Source organism: Rhinatrema bivittatum, chromosome 11, assembly GCF_901001135.1.
Source record: "Rhinatrema bivittatum chromosome 11, aRhiBiv1.1, whole genome shotgun sequence".
Lineage (NCBI taxonomy): Eukaryota > Metazoa > Chordata > Amphibia > Gymnophiona > Rhinatrematidae > Rhinatrema > Rhinatrema bivittatum.
The window spans coordinates 99,166,658-99,191,752 of NC_042625.1; the positions used below are offsets into that span (position 1 = coordinate 99,166,658).

The 25,095-nt window shown below is 46.0% G+C and overlaps 1 protein-coding gene across 2 annotated transcripts; it reads right to left on the bottom strand.

Moving 5' to 3' along the window:
* Positions 1–11,307: 11,307 nt before the first annotated feature.
* Positions 11,308–23,779, bottom strand: PEF1 (penta-EF-hand domain containing 1). 2 transcript variants are annotated; one of them, XR_003859204.1, is made up of 6 exons: positions 23,325–23,779; positions 20,030–20,324; positions 15,660–15,815; positions 14,982–15,125; positions 12,611–13,868; positions 11,308–12,553 (listed from the first exon to the last, which is right to left on the bottom strand). XR_003859204.1 is itself a non-coding variant. In XM_029619967.1 (5 exons), exons 1-5 carry the CDS (start codon positions 23,346–23,348, stop codon positions 13,639–13,641), a joined length of 849 nt encoding a protein of 282 aa, XP_029475827.1. In that variant the 5' UTR covers positions 23,349–23,779; the 3' UTR covers positions 11,308–13,638. The 2 variants fall into 2 exon arrangements, 1 of the variants encoding a protein (XP_029475827.1); XM_029619967.1 differs by having other exon boundaries at positions 11,308–13,868.
* Between the last annotated feature and the right edge of the window lie 1,316 nt (positions 23,780–25,095).

Below are 25,095 nucleotides of genomic sequence, written 5' to 3' on the forward strand. Positions count from 1 at the left end.
GGAGATGGGGAAAACAGAACAAGCCAGATTGCTACAGAAACTACACCCTAGAATGCCAAGGCCAGCTGGACCCTCTCCAAATACAAAATAAGCAATCACAAATTACAAACAAAAATATACAGACAACACCTGAACCCTTCTTTACTCTGGTGTGCACACCAACCTCACCACCTGCACAGGAAGGGAGAGAGGAGCCTCACCCCATCCCCTCCCGTTCTCTGCTGCCTAGGAGTTGAGAGGATGGAGCAGTAAGCTGCTTAAGATAATAAAGAGAGCGGTCCTGCTGCCCCCAAAATTGTAACACCCTAGACAATTGCCTAGTTGACCTAAAAGGAAAACCCAGCCCAGTAACCAATTAGTGCAACAAAGCAATTGGAAATGCTAATGGTACATTTGGTTCCATAAAGCGAGGTATCGCTAGAAGTACTAGTATCTATCTACAGGTTTTTAGTGAAACCCTGCCTTTAAAACTATGTTCAGCTCTGGAGATCACATCTCCAAAAGGACACTGAGAAGACAGAGGCAATCCAAGGAGGATCATCAAAATGGTGCAGAGACTGCTGCATTGTAAGCAATCAACAGAGAGACTGAGGAAGCTAAGGAGAGAAGATGCAAACATCCACGAGGTGGGAGCTGATGGGATGGACGCTCACAGGTAACGTGAGAAAATCCTTTTTTACTGAGAGGATGGTGGATACCTGGCTCAGAGGAGATGAAACAGTGACAGATTCAGGCCTGCAAGGGACAGACACAAAGGGACCTCAGTGGCAGATGGAGGGAGAAAGATGACCACAGATCAATTAGGAAGGTAGAAATGGGCAGCATAGCTTGAGCAATTGGTCCTTTTCTGCAGTCAGCGTCTATATTTGTATATATAGATACTAGCTGGTCCATAACAGGTAAATATTTTAAAATTGAACCAAAGTGACTATATATTGTTATATTTAATTAGCATAAAACTTAAGAGAACCTCTATAAACTACATTGACAGTATATTAGACGACTCCATCCCACAGCATCTGAAGAAGCCTGCAGGATGGCTGCCGTGGATCCCCTCGTGCAAGCCTTCCCTAATGGAAAAGAAGCTCTAGAGCAAGGCTTGGTAATGTAAGGAAGTATTAATAGTATTCAAAAAGGCACAGGACAGCACTGAGAAGGCAGCCACGGCCCCCCATCCTGCAGTGGACAGAGGGCGTGGGTTGTGGCATTGACTGAAAAGGCAGCCTTGGTGTGTGTGAGCTGCACAGTGCACCTTCCACTGTTCCAGCTGCCACCTGGTGGCCACTGCTAGACATGACCGTGTGACTGAGTGACCGACTGACAAGCCTTACAGCCTCGCCGTAGTTTCCCTGTTTGAAGCCCCAGAGGAAGGCTTAGGAGAATGTACAAGAATATATTTCAGAAGGATGGCACCTATTGATTTATACAAAATTGTTTGATCTTCAAGACCCTGCATCATTACCTCTCTCCCTCCTGAAGAAACCTGTGAAGGGGTCCTTTAATGAGAGGAGATCTGATTCTATACCGCCAATTTTCACCGAGGAGAAGTTGGAAGGGCTTGTGGATAATAAAATTCATTAGTTGCGGACTGGACCACCGTGTTGGACATCTTTTATAACAGAACAAAAGACGGCGTGAGCACTTACCTTTGGGACAGCGCCACTTTAGAATCGCATGCATTACATTGCAAATTAGGTATTTTCTCTAAATATCGTGTGTACCTTTTTTGGAAATAAAGATTCTAATATTGAATATTAGCATATTTAAACATTTGTCAAATTTTTATCATTAGTGTTCGGTTTTCTATTTTCACTCTAAATTGAGTTTATCATTTTAACTGCCTTTATATATATATAAAATAGAAAATGCTTCTGTTGAGTCAGACTCCCACACACACATACAGGCACTGGCACAGACAAAGGTTCCCCCAAAGAAATGCACCCATACGAACAGGGACCCACTCAGGTTATTATTGAGCAGACAACCCAAGCAATGCTGGATACTGTCCACTCCCACACACAGGGGGGACGGGAAGGGAGATACACAGAAGATAGGCCTTATTGGGTCAGGTCAAGGGTCCATCAACTCCAGTATCCTGTTCCCAGCAGTGGCCAATCCGAGTCACAAGTGCCTGGCTAATACCCAAACATTAAAAAGATCCCAAGTTACTAACGCTGGTAACAAGCAGTGACTAATCCTTCTTGATTAATAGCAGTTTATGGACTTCTCTTTCAGGAACCTATTTAAACCTAGCTACATTAAGTGCCTTAACCACATCTTCTGGCAATGAATTCCAGAGCTTAAGTGGGCGTTGAGGCACACACAAGCTAGTGCAATCATGCAGAAGCACACTGGCTCGCACATGCACATCACACATACAGGCAGGTGCAAATACCAACAAAAGCCTCCCCCTAAGACACAGCACTTCACTAGTATAATACAGATACCAGAGATAACAGACATGGTGGCTATTCTCCCCAACAAATCACTGCCTATATCATTGTTTTCACATCAGTAACCTGTCATTAATACAAGCCTTGCTCTAGAGCTTCTTTTCCATTAGGGAAGGCTTGCCTCTTCTCATCCAGGCATTGCTGGGCACATTTGGGCCACATCTATGTTCTAACTTTAACAGGGCCAGAATTAGATTTGACATTAGAGAACTATTTGCATCTTGCTAAGCTCATAATTTTCTAAGCAATGCTAGTATCCTTTTCTCAGCACCTTCCCTTTTAAAAAAAGAAGAAAAAATACGATACGATTTGTACCCCTTACTAGTGATATTAGCCTCATGCAACTGACAAATGTATTAAGGAAGAAATGGCAGTGATTCAGGAGTCACCTGCAGAACCCGATGTGATAAGCAGGGCTCAGTGGTGAGCACATTGCACCTCTGATGCACCGTAGGCACTGCTTAGTGACCTTGCAAATGAAAACATTAACTATTGCCCCAGTGAGAGAGCAGCGTCGGCTTAGCTCGGGTCTTCTTAGCGCTGGAAATTTTACTCCCCGTCTAGCGTTTCTGTCGGGTTCAGGGCAGAAGCTGGCGTGCTGGTGCTGGGGAGCTGTAGTCTGGATTTATGTGCAGAAAACCACCACGTTTGGCTGTGAGCTAAGCCTTTTCTTTGCGCACGTTTTCTGGTTTGTGTGCATTTTTTTTTTTTTTTTAACTCCTGATGCATTACCCTAGCATTAGCTTACTGCATTGGGAGTTTAAAATTATTTGCTTGTGTGATAAGAAACTGTGCTCTGAATTCCCGCACCGCTTTAACACTTAGCTAATCACAAAAGGCCCCATAGTTTGCAACTATGAACTCCAAATGTTGTTATAGATTCAGGAGCAAAGGTGGATTCCACTTTATCAGCATCAGTTCAGATTGCAGGTTTTCACAGTCACTTTTTGGTAATATTTGCAGGCTGAAACCTTTTCTTCAGAAAAAGAATCTTATTATTCTCACTTGTATTTTTACTATGGTCACGTCTGGATTACTGAAATTAACAGATTTCACCGAGAAGAACCCAGTTATTACAAAACGCAGGTGCCCGAGTGATTTTCAGAACTTCTAAGTATCATCTTATTCCAGCGCTGGCTACCAATTCCAGCTAGGATTGTTTTTAACGTTCTTTGCATTATGCATAGAGCAATCTTCTGCTCCCTTACAGACCTTCTTGTTCAGATGGAGTTATTAATATTGCTGCCCCCCTATGAAATCACGTTGGAAGAGTCCACAGGGCCTTCCTTTCAGTTCCAAGCATCCATCATACAGAACTCTAAATGGAAAAAACTATTAAAAATTCAGGAAGTTAATAAAAGGCTTGGCGTTTTACAAAGTTATTCAGTAAGTATGAATTTTAGTTTCCTATGTTTTAGCTCAGCTGTTTAAGATATTTCATTATAGGCATCTTTTTAGAGGGTTTGTATGATTAGGTGATGTTATAATTTATGTATTTTTATTTTATTGTAATTGAACTTTTTGTATCTGTGCACTTTTTTTTTTTTTTTTTTTTTTTTAAGAAAGACCATTTAATAAACAAGATATTACCATTACCAATCTGGAAATTGAGGATTTCTACTAAACTGACAGAATGCAAACATCAGAGGGGAGAGAGCTCAGGATTTGGGGGTGGGGCAAAGCCATGTCCCTCCCCCCTCCCTCATTCCTACCCCTAACAGCCTCTAGCTCTAGTACCCTCTCAAACGCACACGCACCTCAGACACTAAGCCACACTCAATTCAAGAAACTTCATTGACATGACAATTTGTACATGTGCTGCCAAAATACTCCAGCGGGAAGAGAGTGTACAAACGTACACGCTACTGCAGACTGCCCATACCATGCAATGATCACAGCCTTCGGGTGACCAATAGCACACATTTTCTCTATTGGTAGATAGCAGGTTTAATAGTGGGGTCTATTACCATGTGCATGAGGAAAGCCAGGATCTCACCACTTCTGATTCACACATGGGATGCTCCAGTGCACCTCCCGCAGATTAAAATCTCCCTTTTGTTACAATCTTATGTATCTTTGACTAGGTGGCTGTCCAGCTCGCCTCTCTGTGCCAGGCCCGGTTCACAGCACCCATAACCTTTACCTGCACTGGGGGGAGCAATTTTTAAAAAGCATTTTTACATAGGTAAGCTCACCCCTACTATACCAGGATAGGACCTAACACTCCCGGCAGCAATCTTTCTCAGAATGACTGCAGGCTGGATTCCCCTAACATCTGCTGGAGACAGGTGCACAGTAACTTAAGGAGCAGAGTGCAGTGAAGGTTTTGCTCTCTGTCATTTATGCTGGTAAGGAAGAAAGGCCCATGCGTCTGGACTGGTCTGGGGAACAATAAGGAACACACATTAGCTGTGTAAAAAACTTTGAAAATTGTCCCATCAACCGAGGCAGTCATGGGTCAAAAAGCAGAACCCATCTGCTCTCCACCTGGTTTTATATTCTCTTTCACATCCCCCTTGCGGAGAGAAATAACCGGTAGTGCTGTGAACCTCAAGCCTGCCAGCTGCCCTGTGCTTATTTCTGCAAGTACAGCAAAGAAGTCATTGCTTGGAGAAAGCATTTTCACAGTCCAATAACCTGCACAACGATGTGTGAATGCTACTAGTAAGTAAAGCAACATATTTACTGTTAAATTCATAGAAGAATCCCAAGTCGTGCACTCTTCAACAGCAAGGACGCACCAATCAACCAGAGAGCTTCTACCTCCCCCAAGCTGCTAAGCACAGGCCTAACCGCTTTGCAGGAGCAGCAGCTTTACCCCTCTGGTGGAGCAAATCCTGAAAAGCAGGAAAGAAGAGACCTTCCATTATCCTAATTGTTCCTTTTATTTAAAGAAGTCTGCAAAAGAACAGTGCTACTATTTTATCCATAATGATGCTTATTTTATGTGAACAAGAAGCTGCTGACAATCTTTTGAAGCATTTTTCATATCAAGAGAGCAAATGCTGGCTTGCCCTTTCTAGCCTATGTTGAGTCTGGCTGCAGGCATTAAAGCACTAGGAAGAAACTGATGTAAGCTTAACAGCATGGAGAGAATAACGGGGCAGAAGGAAAGGTCTTTTTCCGCTGTCATTTACTGTTACTAAACAGGACAAGTGCCTGGTGACCTGGATGATGTTTCCACACATCAGATATGAACTGCTTCTCCTTAGCTCTAAGAGAGCCTTAAGGAGCTAAAGATGTACACTCTGGAAAAAGGAAAGGAAAAGTGGTTCTTACCTGCTAATTTTCGCTCCTGTCGTACCACGGATCAGTCCAGACTCCTGGGTTTATGCCTCCCTGCCAGCAGATGGAGACAGTTTCACTGACACTGCTTCATAATCCCTGGTGCACCTGCAGTTCCTCAGTACTGACCTGTACCCAAGCATAAAACACTTGCAAAACTTGTAAAAACTCTTCCAAGTCTGTAATCCATACCCTGAAAAGTCTGTAGATTGTATCAAAAAAGTACAATTGAGTGGATGACTCTCCACCTCCATAGATCGGGCAGGTTCTGGACTGATCTGTGGTACTACAGGAATGAAAATTAGCAGGTAAGAACCAATTTTCCTTTCCCTGTACGTACCCGGCTCAGTCCAGACTCCTGGGATGTAGCAAAGCTTCCCTACATGGGGTGGGACCTGGAGAGTCCCGCTCGCAGGACACTTTCACCAAACGACCGTGACTCCGGATCCCCTACATCTAGACTAGTGGTTCTCAACCAGTGTCGCCAAGAACACGCAGGTGTGTCGCCAGCTGCTCCCCGGTCCTCCTCCGCCCGGGCTTAAAATGCTGTCAGCCCGGGCGGAACGCGGCAGGACAGCTGGAGTCAGCGGCACCGGCGTGCTCTCTTCTTCCCCCCCCCCCCCCCCCCCGCGGCCCAGAAGAGGAAATGGTGAGCAGCGGGTGCGTGCATGGGAAGAAGAGACCATGCTAGTGTGGTCAGAATTGGCCCGAAGAACAGAAGAGAGGCACAGCCTGAGGGGTGAGCAGCGCGGCACGCAGAAAAATGAAGAAGAGCGTCAACCCCCGCGGCCGATGGGACTCCTCCTCCGTGAGGGCTGAAAATGAAGGAGGTTAGGGTTGGGAGGAGGCTGCTGCTGCCGCTAGTTCCGGGGGGGGGGGGGGGGGGGGGGGGGGGGGGGGGGGGGGGAAGAGAGTGAATGAGCAAGCAAGCATTTGTGTATGTGTGTGAGTGAGATAGCATGTATGTGTGTGATTGGGAGCCTGCCTGTGAGAGAGAGAGCATGAATATAAGTTTACAATTGGGAACCTGTATGTGTAAGTTTCTGATTGAAAACCTGTTTGTGTGAAAGAGTATGTGTGCATGATTGAGATCCTTTGTGTGTGAGAGAGATCATGTGTATGTATGATTGAGAACCTGTGTGTATAAGTAAGAGAGAGCATGTGTGTGTGTCTGTGTGTGATTGAAAGCTGGTTTAGGTGAGGGAGCATGTGAGTATGTGATTGAGAGCCTGTGTGAAAGTGAGAGAACGAGAGATCATGTGTGTCTGTGTGTGATTGAGAGCTGGTTTAGGTGAGGGAGCATGTGAGTATGTGATTGAGAACCTGTGTGTAAATGAGAGAGAGAGAGAGCATGTTTGTAAGCATGTGAATGAGAGTGTGTGTGAGAGAAAAAGACAGCATGTATGTGTGTGATTGAAAGCCTGGGTAAGTGTGAAAAGACAGACAACATGTGTGTAAATGTGTAATTAAGAGCCTATATAAGTGAGAGAGAAAAAGCATGTGTATATGTGAGTGACTGAGAGCATGTGTGTATAGGTGTGTCATTGAGAGCCAGTGTGAGAGATAGAGCGCTGGTATGTGACAGAGAGGAGAAAGTTCCAAGCAAACCACCCTGCCTCCTGCTAATTCAGAACAATCTCAGGACACCTGGATATCAAACGTTTCCAGGTATGCAGAGCAAAAAAAGTTTTGTATCCTTATTTTTCATTACTGGGTCTTTGTGTCTGCTATTTTGAAATTTTTTATTGATATCTAGAAATTTTTTATATGAGTTTTTAATTATTGGATATTCCACTCATCAGCTGTTTCGAAATAATCTGTTCTTTTTGTTGGTATGGTTTAACTGCTACTGATTTTATATTTCTTGATTGGTTTTATAAGGATGGGTGATGGTTTTTTTTTCCTTTGTTGCACTGCATACAGAGACCCTGGCTTGTTGCAGTTTCCAGTTCAGTTTCTGTCTGCATGCTTCTAGTTATGCGTTTTGGTCTCTTTATTCTTTGTTAGGTGAAGGTCAGCACATGTGATTCAGGTGAGGTTCTCTGCTGGCGTGTAGTTTCTGTGTAGGGCTCTATAGCAGCCTGACTTGGTCCGTTTTCCTAATAGGAAATGTATTGGTGTCTTAAGGCCTAGTGTAATATTTTAATGTTGCCTTTTCTTAGGTAAGGTGGTTACTGTTGCTGTTTTGGTGTGGGATGTTTACTATTTATGCAGTTTCTGTTCAGACAGAATATGTATCTTTTCCTTGTGTCATTTTAAACAATAAAAATAATTACCGGACCTTTACTTTTTGTTTCCGCCGTAAATTGTAATGAGCAGTGTGTCACACATGTGAGCGTGGCCTGTCAGGTGTGTCACGATGGGAAAAAGGTTGAGAACCACTGATCTAGACAGTAGTGCCTTGAAAATGTATGCAGCGACTTCCAAGTTGCTGCTGTATAAATTTCCTGCGGTGAAACCAACTGGGCCTCTGCCCACGAGGCCACCTGAGACCTTGTAGAGTGAGCCCTCAAACCTTCAGGTACCTGACGCCCCTGGAGAACGTATGCTGACCCAATAGCCCCCTTGAGCCACCTCGCAGAGGTAGCCTTGAAAGCCTGGATACCTTTCTTCGATCCACTCCATAAAATGAAAAGAATCAAGTCTCCTAAAATTATTCATTTCCTTGAGATATCTCAACAAAGCCCTGCGGAGGTCCAACAGTTTAAGCTCCCACGCATGAGGCGCAGAAGCATCCATATCCAGGAAAGCCGTAAGCTCCACCATTTGATTAACATGAAAAGCCAATACCAACTTCGGAAGAAACGAGGATACCATCCGCAAAGATACTCCTGAGTGATATCTGAAGGAATGGATCGGAGCAAAATAAATTCTGCAACTCAGAAATTCTCCTTGCAGAACAAATGGCCACTAAAAAGATGCCCTTTCAAGTCAAATCCTTAAGCATCGCTCTGCGGAGCGGTTCAAAACGTGCTTCACACAAATCTCGGAGAACGAAAATAAGATTCCAGAATGGACAAACTCTCCTCACTGGAGGGTGCAAATTTTTAATCCCCCAAAGAAATCTAATCACATCGGGATGAGAAGACAACAGGCAACCTTCAATTTTACCTCGCAGACAAGCAAGAGCCGCTACCTGAACTCTTTGAGAGAATTGAAAGCCAGGCCCTTGGATCAAACCTTCTTGAAAGAAAGACAAAATCTGAGAGATACCGAAGACTGTAAGGCCTGTGCTCCTTTAGTTATATAACAGGCCTCAAAAATCTTCCAGACTTGGACATATGACAATGAAGTAGACGTCTGTCTAGCCCACAGAACAGTAGCAATGACCACCTCTGGGTACCCTCTTTGTCTCAAAGGCCGCCTCTTAAAAGCCAAGCTGCGAGCCAAAAGCGTTCAGCCTGGTCTAAAAATATGGGGCCCTGACGAAGAAGGCGTGAAAGATGACAAGCATAATGGCTCATCCGCTGCCATGTTGATCAGATCCGCGAACCATGGCTGACGAGGCCATTCCGGGACTACCAACACGATTTTGCCCGGGTGTCTATCAGATGCAATACCTTGCCTACCAGAGGACAAGGGGGGAAATATGTAAAGTAGAACCCCCTGAGGCCAGGGTAGCACCAGAACATCAACTCCCTCTGCCCCGTCTTCGGCTGTAAAAACGAGATGCCTTCGCATTGAGACAAGTCGCTATTAGATCCACATGGGGACAGCCCCACCTCTCTCGGATGAGCTGCATCGCTGTCTTGGACAACTCCCACACCCCTGGATCTAGCATCCTGCAACTTGAAAATACACTTTGACGTTTTCGACCCCTGCAATGTGTCATGCCGCTATCTGAACCAAATGCTGTTCCATCCAAAGAATTGACTCCTGAGCCTCCTGGGTCACCATTCGACTCTTGGTTCCTCCCTGCCGATTGATGTATGCTACAGTCATCGCACTGTCCGACAAGACCCTCACCAACCAGCCTTGAACCAAAGGCAGAAAAGCAAGTATGCTAACCTCACTGCTCTGGACTCTAAGTGATTGATAGACCAAGAGGCTTCTTCCGCTGACCAAGTGCCCTGGGCCGACTGTCGCTGGCATACTGCTCCCTATTCAGAAAGGCTGGCATCGGTAGTAAGAATTACCCAGTCCAGGACCTCCAGATCGACACCACATACTAGACTGGGCATTAGCAGCCACCAAGACAGACTGTTCTGAGCATAACCCTTGAAAGGCACAGGCCAATAAAATTCCTCCGATAATGGATTCCACTGTGCCAACAGAGCCCTCTGTAGCAGTCTCATATGTGCAAAGGCCCACAGAACCAACTCTAGCGTTGAAGCCACTGAACCCAGAACCTGCAGAAAATCCCAGGCTCTGGGCACTTGCAATGTCAACAAGCGCCAAACTTGCCTCTGTAACTTGCACACTCTATCCTCCGTCAGAAACACCTTGCCTTTCATCGTGTCAAACCGAGCTCCCAGATAGTCGAGAGTCAGACGAAATTAGGTGGCTCTTTGCCAAATTCACCACCCAGCCTAGAGATTCCAGTGCATGAATCACCTTCTGCACTGTGGTGCGACAATTGTCCTCTGACTTTGCTCCGATGAGCCAGTCATCTAGATAAGGGTGTACCAATACCCCTTGCGCCGTAGAGCCAGTTACCACCACCATAATCTTGGTGAAGATGTGTGGCACTGTGGCAAGCCCAAAAGGGAGAGCCTGAAACTGGAAATGCTGACCCAGTACCATAAATCTCAGAAAACACTGGTGATCCCGACGAATGGGGATATGCAAGTATGCCTCCATCAAGTCCAAAGAAGCCAAGAACTCCTGTTTGTGCATTGCCGCAATTACCAATTGCAGGGTCTCCATTCGAAATCTCGGACCCTTTAATGCCACAATCACTCTTTTCAAGTACAGAATCGGGCAGAAAGTGCTTTCTTTCTTTGGAACCACAAAGTAAATGGAATATCGACATTTGCCCCATTCGGCAAAAGGAACAGGACTCACAGCCCCTAATCTCTGCAACCTGTCTAAAGTCTCCTGAACTGCCTGACGCTTTTCTAGCAACCCACAGGGGGAGAACAGAAACAGGTCGTGAATGGGACGTGAAAATTCTAATGCGTAACCATCTCATTATGCTGAGGACCTACTGATCCTGAGTGATCTTGGCCCACTCCCCATAAAATCGTGCTAGATGACCACCTATACAGGGAACGACGGAGTGGACTGGCCTCGTCTCATTGTGAGATTTAGCCCCCGCAGCCCCACCTCCTGTGGAAGCTCTGAAGGCCTTCGACTGCCTGGAAAGTACAGTTTTTGCACAAACCACCATCTGCTGGAGACAAAGAAATACTGAGGAACTGCAGGTGGCACCAGAGATTATGAAGCAGTGTCAATGAAACTTTCTCTGCCTCCCTTTGCTGGCAGGGATGAATAAATCCAGGAGTCTGATCAGGTACGTAACAGGGAAAGAGAGGCTAAGATATTAAATGTAAACAAGGCACAAGAAGCAGGATTTGGTGGGATGTTCCAGAGCAAGCAGATGATGTAGAACAAGAAGTCACACCAGAAGTCACATAAGAAGAGATTGATTTTATTGTTTTTGATTTATATTCCACCTTTTAGCACATCAAAATAGATTACATTCAGGGACTGCAGGTATTATTCTCCCCCCAAAGGGTTCACAATCTTAGTTTGTACTTCAGACAATGGAGGGTGAAGCGACTTGCCAAAATCACAAGGAGCAGCAGTGGAATTTGAACCTTGAGCTTCCGTGGTTGTAGCCCACTGATTTAACCACTAGGCTATTCCTACACGCCAAGAGGGCTGCCTGCATGGAAAACAGGATCCTGGTGCAGGTGGTGGGGTCAGAACCAGTATCAAATTCTAATGGTTGTTGTATAAACACAGAGGATTCTTAGTTATGGGTAAGAGTAGGCTCTGATCAAGCAAGGTTAGTGGTATGGCAAAAAGTAGGAAAAGTGACCAGCTGAGATGAACCTAGCAGTGTAACTACCATCCATTTCTGTTACCATAAAAAATGAAACATTTAACTTTACAAATCCCAGCAAGCTTAAAACCTCAGACAAGTTTGACAACAATCAATATTGGACATTAACTTCCAAACTCTGGCCCTCTTCAATACACTATAAACCTCCCACAACCTAATGAAAAAATTAGACACAGGGGAAAAAAGGCAACGCTATCAAGATTTGGCGGACACTGCACATCTGAAGAAAGCATACTTAAGACCCTGCAGGGGGGAAAGCCAGAGAAGGTTTTGGCATTGCACATGCTCTAGCACAGGTCAAAACATGCACTTTGGCCCTGTGAGGTAATCCGTCACATGATCAGAAGCATACCTACAAAACATGCACTTTGGCCCTGTGAGGTAATCCGTCACATGATCAGAAGCATACCTACAAAACATGCGCTTTGGCCCTGTGAGGTAATCCGTCACATGATCAGAAGCATACCTACAAAACATGCGCTTTGGCCCTGTGAGGTAATCCGTCACATGATCAGAAGCATACCTACAAAACATGTGCTTTGGCCCTGTGAGGTAATCCGTCACATGATCAGAAGCATACCTACAAAACATGCCCTTTGGCCCTGTGAGGTAATCCGTCACATGATCAGAAGCATACCTACAAAACATGCCCTTTGGCCCTGTGAGGTAATCCGTCACATGATCAGAAGCATACCTACAAAACATGCCCTTTGGCCCTGTGAGGTAATCCGTCACATGATCAGAAGCATACCTACAAAACATGCCCTTTGGCCCTGTGAGGTAATCCGTCACATGATCAGAAGCATACCTACAAAACATGCCCTTTGGCCCTGTGAGGTAATCCGTCACATGATCAGAAGCATACCTACAATTGGCAATTTGCAAAGGAAAGCAGGGTTCTAGGTTCATCACTGCTCACCCACCCACCTGTAGAAAATTCCATGCAGAAGGGAAGGGGGTGCAGCTTTATGCCCCTTCCAAATCAGAGTTCACCAGGCACTTGGGATGTTCAGGAATGAAATTGTCCTCTTCCCCACCAGCCCCAAATAAAAGGAATATTTGCTGCATGCAAAGATATTGAAAGGTGGTGCAAAGAGAACAAGAAAATGTTTTCCTTTACACATTATACAACCCTCTTTTACTGACACTGTCCTACACAGATAGCTCTGCTCTCCAGGAAGCTCACTAAAGGCAAGAAGAAAGGCAGGATGAGGGCAAGGACTGCAGTTTAGCAAGTCCTGTTTCACGATAAGGATAACGCTAACTAAACGGCATCTTGGCACAGTAAGCACCCACTAATGAACTCTCTCTGTACAGGATTTTCTGCCTTGGTGGAACAGGAGAATGCAGACTTAACTGAAGACAGAATGGAAGGCGGCCATGAAAAATAATTTTACCCAAAGTAAAACACAACCACCCAAACTGATTTCATAGCTAAGTCCAGTACTGTCATCTTCGGTTCTTCAGAGCACTGTGGAGGCCTCTTACACCTAAATATAGGGGGCTCAGAGTCTCAGCTAGACATGGAAATGGCTCTCTGACTGACAAAGGTTTGGTATGGCAAGTGGCAACCAGCTTGCTCTGCAGAACAAGCCACCACTCATATAGAGATCTAACCTCTCAAAAGCAAAAGTGCACAATAAACATTTCAGTGCCTGATGTGTCATGAAGCTGTGAGGCTGAGTTGCTGTTGGTCTCAATGCCCACTCCTCCATCCGCTCGCTGAAGTCAAACGTGGAGCATTTATGCATGGCCTTCAATGAGCTGGCTAGGGCCAAAGGAAATGCTGTAAATTAGTGAGAAAATTGAGAAAAATCACCAGCCTGCCCTTAGGAAGTCCTAAAGATTCTTCTGTGGGGTGTCTGATCTATCAGGCGAGTCCTGGGCAGACTATCATAGCAAGCGAGATGTGGTCATTGTGAGGAAATCCTCATAGCTGAGACGCACGCTGCCCGACATAGCAGTGTCCTTCTCCCGGAACGCTTCTGTCATGCTCTGTAGCTGTGTGCAGATCTGGATGAAGCGATCTAGCTGGACACTAGGGTTGGCCGATCTCTGGCAAGAATGTATCATCAGAGTCTGCAGGAACTGGGGGCTCAGGTTATAACCCATCTGGGACAATGCTGGCAGAAAGAGAAAATAAAAAGGCAATCCAGTAAGAATGAGCACACCCTATCCCATGATGCATTGCTCATCAGGCAAAAGATGTCAACCACTGAACAATGACAAACAGGGAAGACATTCAGGATGCGACACTAAGAGAGAATGAACACACAGAATTAAACATTTGGGACCTGGACATCCTGCAGACAAACGAATGCTCCAACACTACTTTCGCTCTGCACAAAAAGTAAACCCAGAGCAGATTTGGGAGGAGCCTAAGAGTGGGATAAGTCAGCATCTCTCAACTGCTTTTTAACATCTGCTGTAAGTCCTCCCTTAATAGATCACACTGTCACCAGCAGTGACTTCCAGAAAGCTAAAATTCTTTTATTTTTCTGCAAATAATGCTGGTGATAATAAAAGAAAGAGAAGCAAAGATGTGGGACCATTAGATGGTGCCTTGTTTGCGTCTGTAGTAAGAAATCTGCATGCTGTGTGACTTTCCACATAATAAACATGTCATGAAACAATAGGAATGCTTTTTCCATGGAGTAACTATGTAAATAGACCATGGACACCAATCAAAGCAAGGCCGCTTTAAAAATGCTCAAATGACATCACAATATGCTCTGACCTCTTCGATTTTCCCTATAGGAAATAAAATGAAAAAGAATGTGGAAGTCCCAGAAGTCACAGCGTGCTCTATCCTCTGAATGAAGGAAGATGAACACGGCCAGCTAGCAGTGCTGCGCACTGATTACCAGCTCAGGTCTTCTGCTTCCTGGGGAGGCCAAGAAAGCAGCACTCACAGAGGAAGTCCATCGCCAGTGGCCAGATTTAGGAGCCACAGCACCAGGGTTCCTTCTGGAAGCCTCCCAGCAAGACCCCAGCCCAAGAACGTTGGTGCAGTGACTGGACTAAAGGAAGGTGGGAGGGCAAATAAAGCATGGTAGATCTCAGCCTTGGTTCTGATATAATTGCTGGGTAAAAACCAAACTGGAAGAACCGATGGTCTTACGAGGCCAGTTTCCCCTATGAAACGCAGCTAATCATTACATAAAAATGGTTCCAAGTATTCCTTGTTGCTCTGCCCTGCCATTGAACTGTCAATAAACGTTGCATTCTCCCCTCACCTTGGTGCAATTCGCCAGCATTTATAGAGCCCGAGCAGTCCCGGTCATACTGCTGGAAGAGAGTCCTCCACTGCTGGATAAACCTCCACAGGGCAGAGAAGCCAAAAAGATCCATTCTGCCTGACCTGGTTTTATCAAACATGTCTAGAGGAAAAGAAAAACAGCGCAGCTTGGACATGGTTTGAAAAGGTGGCTCAGCAGGGTTAGGGAGGCTATTTCACTGGAAAAAATTAAACAAGATCTTGGCCACAAGTTTCATAAGATTTGGAATCTATTCTTAAATAGATCAAGGAGTGTCTGGAGGACAAACCAAATCAATCCCATTCAATGTTTTCTGGAAATAGAGTGCACTACCTGAATGACTGGAGAACAAGGTATTTGGCTCTTTGTATTCAATTCTCATCACATACCTCAACCCAACACAGCTTTGCAGAACAGGCATAATCTAGAACTGGATAGTCTATTTTTTAAAAACATTACCTTTTCTACACAAAAGAAATAAAAGCAGTGATGACTGGCCAGCTCTGGAGCCAATCACAGACACACACCACTCCACAATCTTCGCTTAAGAGATCCTACAGAATATTTGAGCGGTGTGTATGAGCACATGCACAATGCCTCCCAGCAACGAGAAATCTCTCCCCGCCTCCCCTACCGAAGAGCCAAAGCCTCACTCACTCATCATCATCAGACAGGTCTCATCATTGAATGCTGACCAGTTGGAGTTGACCAGAGCCTGCTTGAGTTCCTTCAAGGAGATGTAGCCACTGCGATCCGAATCTACCGTCTGAAACCAAGAAAACGCTTCTGGGTCTACACCCTGAGGGACCCCACCTGCAAGGAAAGAAAAAGGGAAATTGGTTCTTACCTGCTCATTTTCATTCCTGCAGTACCACAGATCAGTCCAGACTCCTGGGTTTTGCCTCCCTTCCAGCAGATGGAGACAGAGAAAGTTTTGCAGACGCTATCACAAACTGGTGCACCACCTGTAGTCCCTCAGTATGGACCTGTACCCAAGCCAAGATGGAAACGTCTCTAAAAACACAATGTAACCATATTCAATCCAGAATATACAACCATCTCCCGAGCTACAACGCCAAACGGAAAACATCTTCAGCTTGTATACAAGCAAACACAGATCGAGCGGACTCTCCAAACCCGGGCAGGACTCTGGACTAACCTGACTGTAGGGAAGATTCACAACCCAGCCCAGGGACCATAAGCACTGCAGCACCACTGCCACTGCCCGATGACAAACGGTCCTCTGACCTTGCCTGAAATCAACCAACTGTCCAAATACGGGTGTACCAGTATGCCCTCTTGCCAAAGAGCTGCTTCCACTACTGCTACTGTTGCAAAGGTCATTGGTGCTGCTGCCAATCCAAAAGGCAGGGCGCAAAACTAAAAAAGGTCCCCAAGAATCATGAACCCAAGGAAAAAAAAAACTTTAATGATCCAGGTGAATTGGAAATTGAAGATATGCTTCGTCAAAGCCAGAGAACCCAAAAACTCCCCCGTTTGCGTACTGCAGTGATCCTCGACCTCAATGTTTCCATCTGAAAACAGATCGGATGAAAAACACCGTTTCTTTGGGACCACAGAATAAATGGAATACCTCTTGTTCCCTGCTCTGAGACAGGTACTGGAATTATGCCCCCCCTCCCCCCAACATACGTAGACTGACAGTCTCTCGAACCACACATCTTTTTCCAGTCAAAAGCGCAAGAGGACCTTATGCACAAACCCTTTAAACGGGCGTGCAAATTCTAAAGCATAACTGTGCTCTATCACACGTAGGACCCACTTATCCGAAGTGAGCTTGGCCCACTCTGAGAAAACTCGTTAACCAACCTCCGATCCTTGGAACGGAGGAGCAGACCGGCTTCGCTTCATTGGGTAGACTTGAACCAGAGACCCAATGACTGGTACTATTTCTAGTTGGTCTCCTGCCTTGAAAGGACTGATTCCAAGACTGCTGCCTCCCGGCACCTTGTCTTTGACCTCCTCCCAAAGGACGAGACTGCTGGGAATGAGCCTGTGCCGAAGAGAAATCTCTGCTTGCCCTCTGGCAGCCTGTGCACTTTGGTCTCTTCAAGATGCTTCACAAGCTCCTCCAAGTCCTCTCCATAAAGAAGCTTCCCCATAAAGGGAAGCAACCCCAACTGAGACTTAGACCAAACATCCGCCAACCAGTTCCTCAATCAAAGAACCCTCCTAGCGGACATTATGGACATCATAGATTTGAGAGGAAGTGCGTATGAGATCACACAAAGTATCTGCACCGTAAGTCACCATGGCTTCCAGCCTCTTGGCCTGCTTTACATCTTCCACGGATAGCATCATATCTGATTGGAATTGCTGTACCCAACGCAATCCGGTCCAGGGCAAAAAAGTACTGCATCCAGCAGCATGAATGCCCAATGCCGATAGCTGAAAATTCTTCTTTAGGTGTACCTCCAACTTATCGTGCATATCTATGCATTACCTTGTATTATATTATTACCTTATATTATACTTCAATATGTTGAACCATATTAATTTTATGTAGAACCATTTTATACCTTTTACCCCCTTAGTCCCATCCTCCGCGTATAGGCATTATTTGTATCCTCCTAATTCCAGATTCCCCGTACTTCCGTTGCTCAGTATTCCATCTCCTTTATACTTAAGACACTTGTTATTGTTAATTAAGGATACAGCATTCTGTGTACCCTTGCCCTCCCTGCTCTTTGTAATTTCTCGTTAAGTTCTATGTAAACTGATATGATGTACCCACGAATACCGGTATAAAAAAACCTGTTAAATAAATAAATAAATATCCTTTCGTGCCGCCGATCCCGCCATCGGAATCGTAGTCTTCTTTGTTACCGCCAAACCGAACCATCCACCCTCGGCATTTGCAGCAGATCCAAAGTGTCTTCCGGCAAGGGATACAACTTCTCCATGGCTCTGCCTTTAAACCAGCGTCTGGAGCTTCCCACTCCCAGAGCACCAATGTCTTCACAGATTTATGGAAGGGGAATGCCTTCACTGGCCTCCCCAAATCCTCCATAACTGGATTCACCTCCTCATGGTCTGAAACAACCTGGGGTTCCTTAATACCCAAATCCTTCAGGACACATGGAATAAAGAGCCATAATTCTTCCTGGTGGAAGACTGACCACTTTCGGATCATCTCCCTCCACAGAGGATGTTTGATCCCGCGCATCCTCAGGGTCCGGATAATCCAGAGAAGGATCCACCCCTGATGGATCATCAACCAGAGGATCCCGATCCTTCGAGTCCCTGAGGGATCATCTGCATTCCCCAAATGCTGGCCAAACTCTGGCTGCACCACCAACTCGAGGTGATCCATGCCTCCTAGCCAAAAATGGCTCATGCAGATCCGCTGGCTTCTGAAGGCAACGTCCCGCCGCCTGTTTAGCCAAAAAAGCCTTGTTCAACAGGAGCACCAAATCTGGGGGGAAAGAACCCTGGAACTTCTGGATCCTGCTCTAGGAGGTCTTCCACCTCCTCCCTCAACAGAGGCTCCTGGGACCCCCCAGAGTTCTGAGGGTCTTTGAAGTGCTGGCAATAATGGTGGGGACAGGGCTGAGCCCTTAGAGGCTCTCACAGCCACAGCAGCAAAGGAGGACAAAATGGGACGACAGCGTCAGGTTGCTCGACACAGGGGGCCGTGCTTCCTGCAGACACTCCCCGAGCTGTCCTCTTCCCTGGTGAGGCAGTGGGAGAAGAGCCGGTAAGGAAAAGTTGAGCAAGTGTCTGACCACACGCCAAGCACTGCCTCACCAGCCCGCCTGTAAAGCGCCACAAGAATCAGCACCTAATGCGCTCGACCTCCCCAAAGCGGTGCGCAGCTACGCTTGGCTGAATCACCTGACCAGCACAACCAGTTAAAATGCCTTTAACATCTATTTATTTAATTTTTTTTTAATACAACTTTACATAAAGCCTTTCCCTGTTCCTAGTCCAATGGCTTGACTCAGAATTGTTCCCATCTCCACTGTAACTAAACAAGCACTAAGTCACACAAATACGTCATAATGAGGTTGGCCCCTCTGCCTCCCTCCCACACCCTCACCTGTATATAGTAAACTCTCTCGTTTCTCCCCTCTTTTATTTCCCATCCCCTTGTTATAATGTAACTTTTGCTTCATCAAATTTTGTCTCTTGTTATTTGGTTACCGTTAACCGCTTAGTTCGATGTAAACCGAGTTGATTTGATTTGTATCAAAAAAGTCGGTATATAAAAGCCTTAAATAAATAAATAACTTCCCTTTGGTGGCTGCAGGCTCCGCTATCCATCTGTAGGAAGGGGGAGAGGGAACTAGCCCCACCAGACATCTCCCCCCTCAGCGGGTCAAGGACCTGGACAGACCCAAGGGTTTCAAACCCCTCCACTCATCTGCCTGAAAGGATGGCCCTTCAGGGAGGGTAGCCAGTCACCAAACCCTAAACTCCCCCCCAGACTGCAGGTTTTTCACCACCTTCCATCTGCTGGAGACAGAAACACTGAGGGACTGCAGGTGGCACACCAGTGTCAGTGAAACTTTCTCTGTCTCCATCTGCTGGAAGGGAGGCAAAACCCAGGAGGCTGGACTGATCTGGCTACGTACAGGGAACATAAAAAATACTTTAACCACAACGAATGAAACCCAAAACATATATAAAAGCTTAAATCAAAAAACGAAGCGAGCCTTCAAATTTCAGTCTGGCTGAGGTGCAGACTCTGCATGTGGGGTTTTTCATAGTAATTGGTAACAAACATGTAGATAACTTGCAGCAGACAACCCTCCTCTCACATTACGAGTATCAGTATGTTTTCAATGTAAAGCATAAATACAATACAGGGAACCAGCGAGATAGTTCAAGCTCTTGCATCTTGCCTGCAATGTGCTCTCGTGCAGAACAGATTCTTCCACAGAGAAGCCATAGTCAATACCTTTTATAACTACCAGTTCCACCCCACCCCGTTACCCCAGACTAAGACAGGAGAGGTGGCTGTGGAGGAATACACTTGTTCATAGCAGTCAGAAGCTTGCACTCACCTGTTGCAGGCCCTTGTCCATAATGTCCTGGCTGAACTGCACCATACGGATTAGTGGATGGTGCCCCATAAGGCCCTCCAGGTGCTGAGCCACCATAAGGTCCACCAGGAGCACCTGATGGTGGCCCCCCTGGTGTAGAATGCCCATATGATGGGCCATAAGGTCCTCCAGGTGCTTGCCCTCCATAGGAACTGCCTGGTGGTGGAAAACCTCCATGCTGCCGTCCAGAAGGAAGCCCACCATAGTAACTGCCAGGAGGGGCTCCTGGCGCTTGTCCTGCAGACCCAGAATAACCCTGGGAAGAAAATATAAAATAAGGGAATTTATGGTCTAGAAAGAAATTCAATAACGTGCAGAGTAATGCACCAAAAAGTGAACAAAAATGAGACATTTTTGGGAGATCCTTTTTTTGCCAATAGGAAATTGCAAACATTACTTCTCTTGTATATATAGTTCATGAGCTATTTGAGTGATTTCTCAAATTGCAAACACAAGACAGCTTCAAATTTGGCACTCTTTTTCAATATCAGGTTTAATTATCACTTTTATCCCGAGGGAGCTTACAAGAAATACCATACACAAATCAATTGAATATAAATACAACAAATAACTCAAAAACAATAAAAGTAAAAGCACAAAATACTCAAAACATTTCAAAACGAACAAGCTGATCTCAGAATCCCATCAATTTCCAATCTGCTGCTCTCACAGGATTGGAAATATGATGTGTTATCACAGCTAGCAATCACTAACCACTATCCAGCACCTCAGTACCAGAAAATGAACTCCTTGCACTAAAATCCCCTTAAAAGTGTCCCAAGGTGCACAAGAGGCATAACCCCTTTGGGTTGCTCCTTTGCTGATGAGCAGTCACCGACAGCAGGCCCTCTTAAAAGTGCCAGGCATGTGACAATATGATGGGGTGCAGAGCTTGGTTTAGCAGAATCCCATGCTTCCAAGCCAACATTAAAGTTCAGTGCAGGATCTGATGAGGCTTCAGATGAGAGCAAGCCTCCATGTGCTGCTGCGCTGGTCATTAGACAAAACACTTGAAGGCTCGGGAGCATGCACCATCTGCCTACACCTCTCTGCTTCTCCTAAGCCATAGCTCTTGTTAAAATTCTAGGAACCCAGCAAGTTTCTTTGCAGGATACAATAAGTATTCCTCTCAGCACTGCACTGCTACAAAGGTATTTGCTTATTTACTTTCAGCTGGCTGCCAGGTGATCATGTTCTCATGTCCATCCAAAGTCATATTTCTTTCCATTAATGAGCACATTTCAGTGCTAATGAGTTGGCACTCACCAAGATCCAACATTGTACATGCACCAGTCTTAAGCAATGGGTAACTCAAAAAGGTGATGCATGGTTTGGTTCTCACCACAATCACAGCTAATCAGTGGCATGATCTGCAAGATGGATCTACCACATCATAGGTTTATTAATTACTTCTACTGTCATGAGGAAATTTGTGCAACTTCAGGTTTTTTTTTTCTTTTTGACAGAGTGACTGTACACAACTCTATGGGGGTGCTATTCCAGCAATGAGATACAAGCAGTTTACATTAGTTGATTTAAGGTAGCCTGTGATAATTCAGCAGCTGTCATTCAGCACCAGGTTTCTTTTTGTCAGATGAGCAACAAGTGTACTCAGCACTGAAGCAAGAGTCAAGTTCCTTGCTAAAGATAAGTGGATGGCAGGTTGGTCAATCTGGATATGTGGAGAAAACTAAAATAAAGTGGGTAAGAGGAGATACGGCAGCTAGAGAAAAATGAAATCTGACCAGGGACAATACAGACCAGCATCAAAAGCTGGAACCACGTCTTTCATGCTGTACTTCCTGAAAACCTGTACATTTACTTGATTATTTGTAATATTTTTGTTTTCCTACCATTTTATTTTAATTATTCTGTATATTATATAGACAACACACCAAACAAAACCCAATCACCCCAGAAAGCTTTGAAAATTCAATTGATGCCAAAAGTATAATTGTAGTACCATTTTAAATGCAGCCCGATTATAATAAATTAAGACTGCTCTTAGAAATTAGGTTCATGTTGCTATGCTTTTAAAATGAAGACCTGAAGGACCTTTGTATTGAGTCACGTTCAATCTTGGAGACTTGGCATGTGAGAATTCTTAATGCGCCTGGAAAGAACCTCCTGATGCTGTTAATGACGAAAGATGGCACAGAGTCGGGGTGAAAAATTAAGAACAGAGTATTTTTACTATCTGGACTTTGTTCCCTCAGTCTTTGAGTTCATTATACGTTGTTTCTTGATTAGTCTTTAATATTGGTTTTTAAGTGCACTGGATTACAAAATAAAGACAGCCACACTCAATTTCTAAAAACAGTCTTATTATAATCTGGCTTCTTTTGAAACTGTACTACAATTATACTTTTGGCATCAATTGAATTTTCAAACCTTTCCGGGGAGATTGTGTTTTGTTTGCTGTACAGATTTGTTGTGTGTTTTGGACTTTATGAGCAATTTACTATTTTATTGGCAGCACATGTAAAACTCGTGTCAATAAAGTTATGTGAATCATGAGGGCAGTGCAGAATGCCTTTACAGATTTTGCTAGCTTCTCCCCCCCCCCCCAACTTTGCCACCTCTGCAATCACTTGCACATCCCCCCCATCATCTCAGCAATCACTCGCACCCTCCCCCCCCATCATCTCTGCAATCACTCGCACCCCCCCCCATCATCTCTGCAATCACTCGCACCCCCCCCCCATCATCTCTGCAGTCACTCCTTCACCTCCCCCCACGCTTTATCATCTCTGCAGTCACTTGCACCCCCCCCCCCCATCATCTCTGCAGTCACTCCTTCACCTCCCCCCACGCTTTATCATCTCTGCAGTCACTTGCACCCCCGCCGTTTTTTTTGTTTGCTTTACAACACTTTCAGGCTTTGAAAGTCCTCAGTGCTAGGAAGACTCTGTCATTTGGCAGTTTCTTTGGACGATAACATCCTTAGCTTGTGCTCCAGCAATCGCATGATGGGAGTGCGGCTCCCGACGAGCGGTAAGGCGGTGCCTCCGAAGGAGCTCGGAGCCCGCACGCGTGGGTTCCCTCCCAGGGAAGAAAGGAGACCGAGGCCTTCACAGCTCCGAGCTAACGCAAGCCCTCTGCGCGGACAAACGAAAGGAGGGCGGTGCCCGCGACTCCCTAAGCCACGGCCCCCGCTTGCAGGCTCTCTCCGGCCCAGCCCCACCGCCGCTGCCCAGGGGCCACGCCCGACTCCGACCACAAGAGGCCAAACACCCCTGACCTCCCTCTCCCTCACCTGCCCGTACGGGTAGCTGGCCATCGCGCTTCTGACGTCACCAACTGCTGGACGGAGGCCTCGCGCGAGTACCCCACAGCTGAATGGTTGCGCTGTCAGCCTGGATCCCACTCTGATTGGTTAGGCAGCCGTCCGTCAGAAAACGTCAGGAAAGAATAGGCCTGCAGGCGCGCGCGCGCGTCGGGCCAATGCAAGTCTGGGGCAGCCCGAGCGGCGGATGTGGAGCCGAGTGCAAGATGCACGCAGAGAAAGCGGAAGCCAAGCCCAGCACGATCTCTGCACCGCCTCCAGGGGCCCCGTCACTGCTCCGAGCTCCGGCCCCTGTATGACCGGAAGTGACGCAAATAGCAGGGGCGGCATATAGGGCGTGCATGCTGCTGCTGCTGCCGACCCCGCCCCTTCTCAGCGACTTCTGGTCCCTTCCCGTCCTCAGCCTCTGGCAAATATCCCAGACACCTTCTCTCCCCTCCTTCAGCCCAGAAGCCTCGCCCCTTCCTTGCTTAGTTCCATTCTCCTTCTGGTCCCTGCCGGAGCAGGTGGCTGTTCTCCACCACCACCAGTAGCCCTCTGCTAGCCCAATCATGATGATGGCCCAGCACATGTACAAGTCGATGCAATAAGACGCGCGAATGCACCCATTTTTCTAACGCAGCCACAGTTCCAGTGCGCCCTAGGCACTAATGAAATGAGAAATTGGAGCAGTATACAAAACGGGCACGCTAGGGCCAAATGTGCATTTCTTGCGCTCAAATGTTTATTGCTTGTTGTTTACCGAAAGGAAAGGAATCACTCACCGTTTTTCAGTACGCTCCATGCCACTAACCCTTCTCTACATTTTTTAAATTTTTTGTTCTAATCCCAAACATCTCCATTTTATCCTCTCTAATCTCTGTACACAACCCTACCCTACAAGGGGCATATTTATCACAACACAGAGGACCACATTATTCATGTTTCTCATGAGCCCCTGACTGTAAGTAAGCTTTATTGTACCTACAGCGCTGGAATTAATTTTCTCATGTAAAAAAATATGCATTGGGCACCCAGCCTTTTGGGCACCCTTTCCTGCATTGGGAGGTAATAGCAAATCTCTTCATTTTTATTTAATTTACATGCATTGGGTGCTATCCGGTATGCTTTTGGTAGGGTGCACGTTTTAGACACACTAATCTCTTTCAAGCCGATTCAGTACGGTGCGCTCAGGGCAAGTGCACCATTAGCCCCCGTTTGGACACGCATTTTTGACACGCTATTATTACCCCTTATACAGAAAGGGGTAATAGTGCGTGGAAAACGTGCATCCCCCCCAAAGTAATAGCGCCCTCAACATGCAAATGCATATTGATGAGCCTATTAGTTAGTCCCACTCGATACAGAAAGTAAAATGTGCAGCCAAGCCGCATGTTTTAGGCTCAGAAATTGGGCGGCACTAGGAAAGTGTACAGAAAAGCAGAAAAAACTGCTTTTCTGTACACCCTCTGATTTAATATCATAGCGATATTAAGTCGGGGCCTCAAAAAAAAAAAAAAGGCCCACAGGTTGGAAAACGGACGCTCAATTTTGCCGGCGTCCGTTTTCCGAACCTGTGGCGGTTGGCGTGTTTGACAACCGATGCCAGTAAAATTAAGCATCGGCTGTCAAACCCGCTGACAGCCACCGCTTCTGTCAATAAGGAGGCGCTAGGGACGCACTAGTATCCCTAGTGCCTCCTTATTAGCGCGGGTCTTCATTTGTATAGTGAATCGCGTGTGCAGGAGAGTGGCCTGGGCAT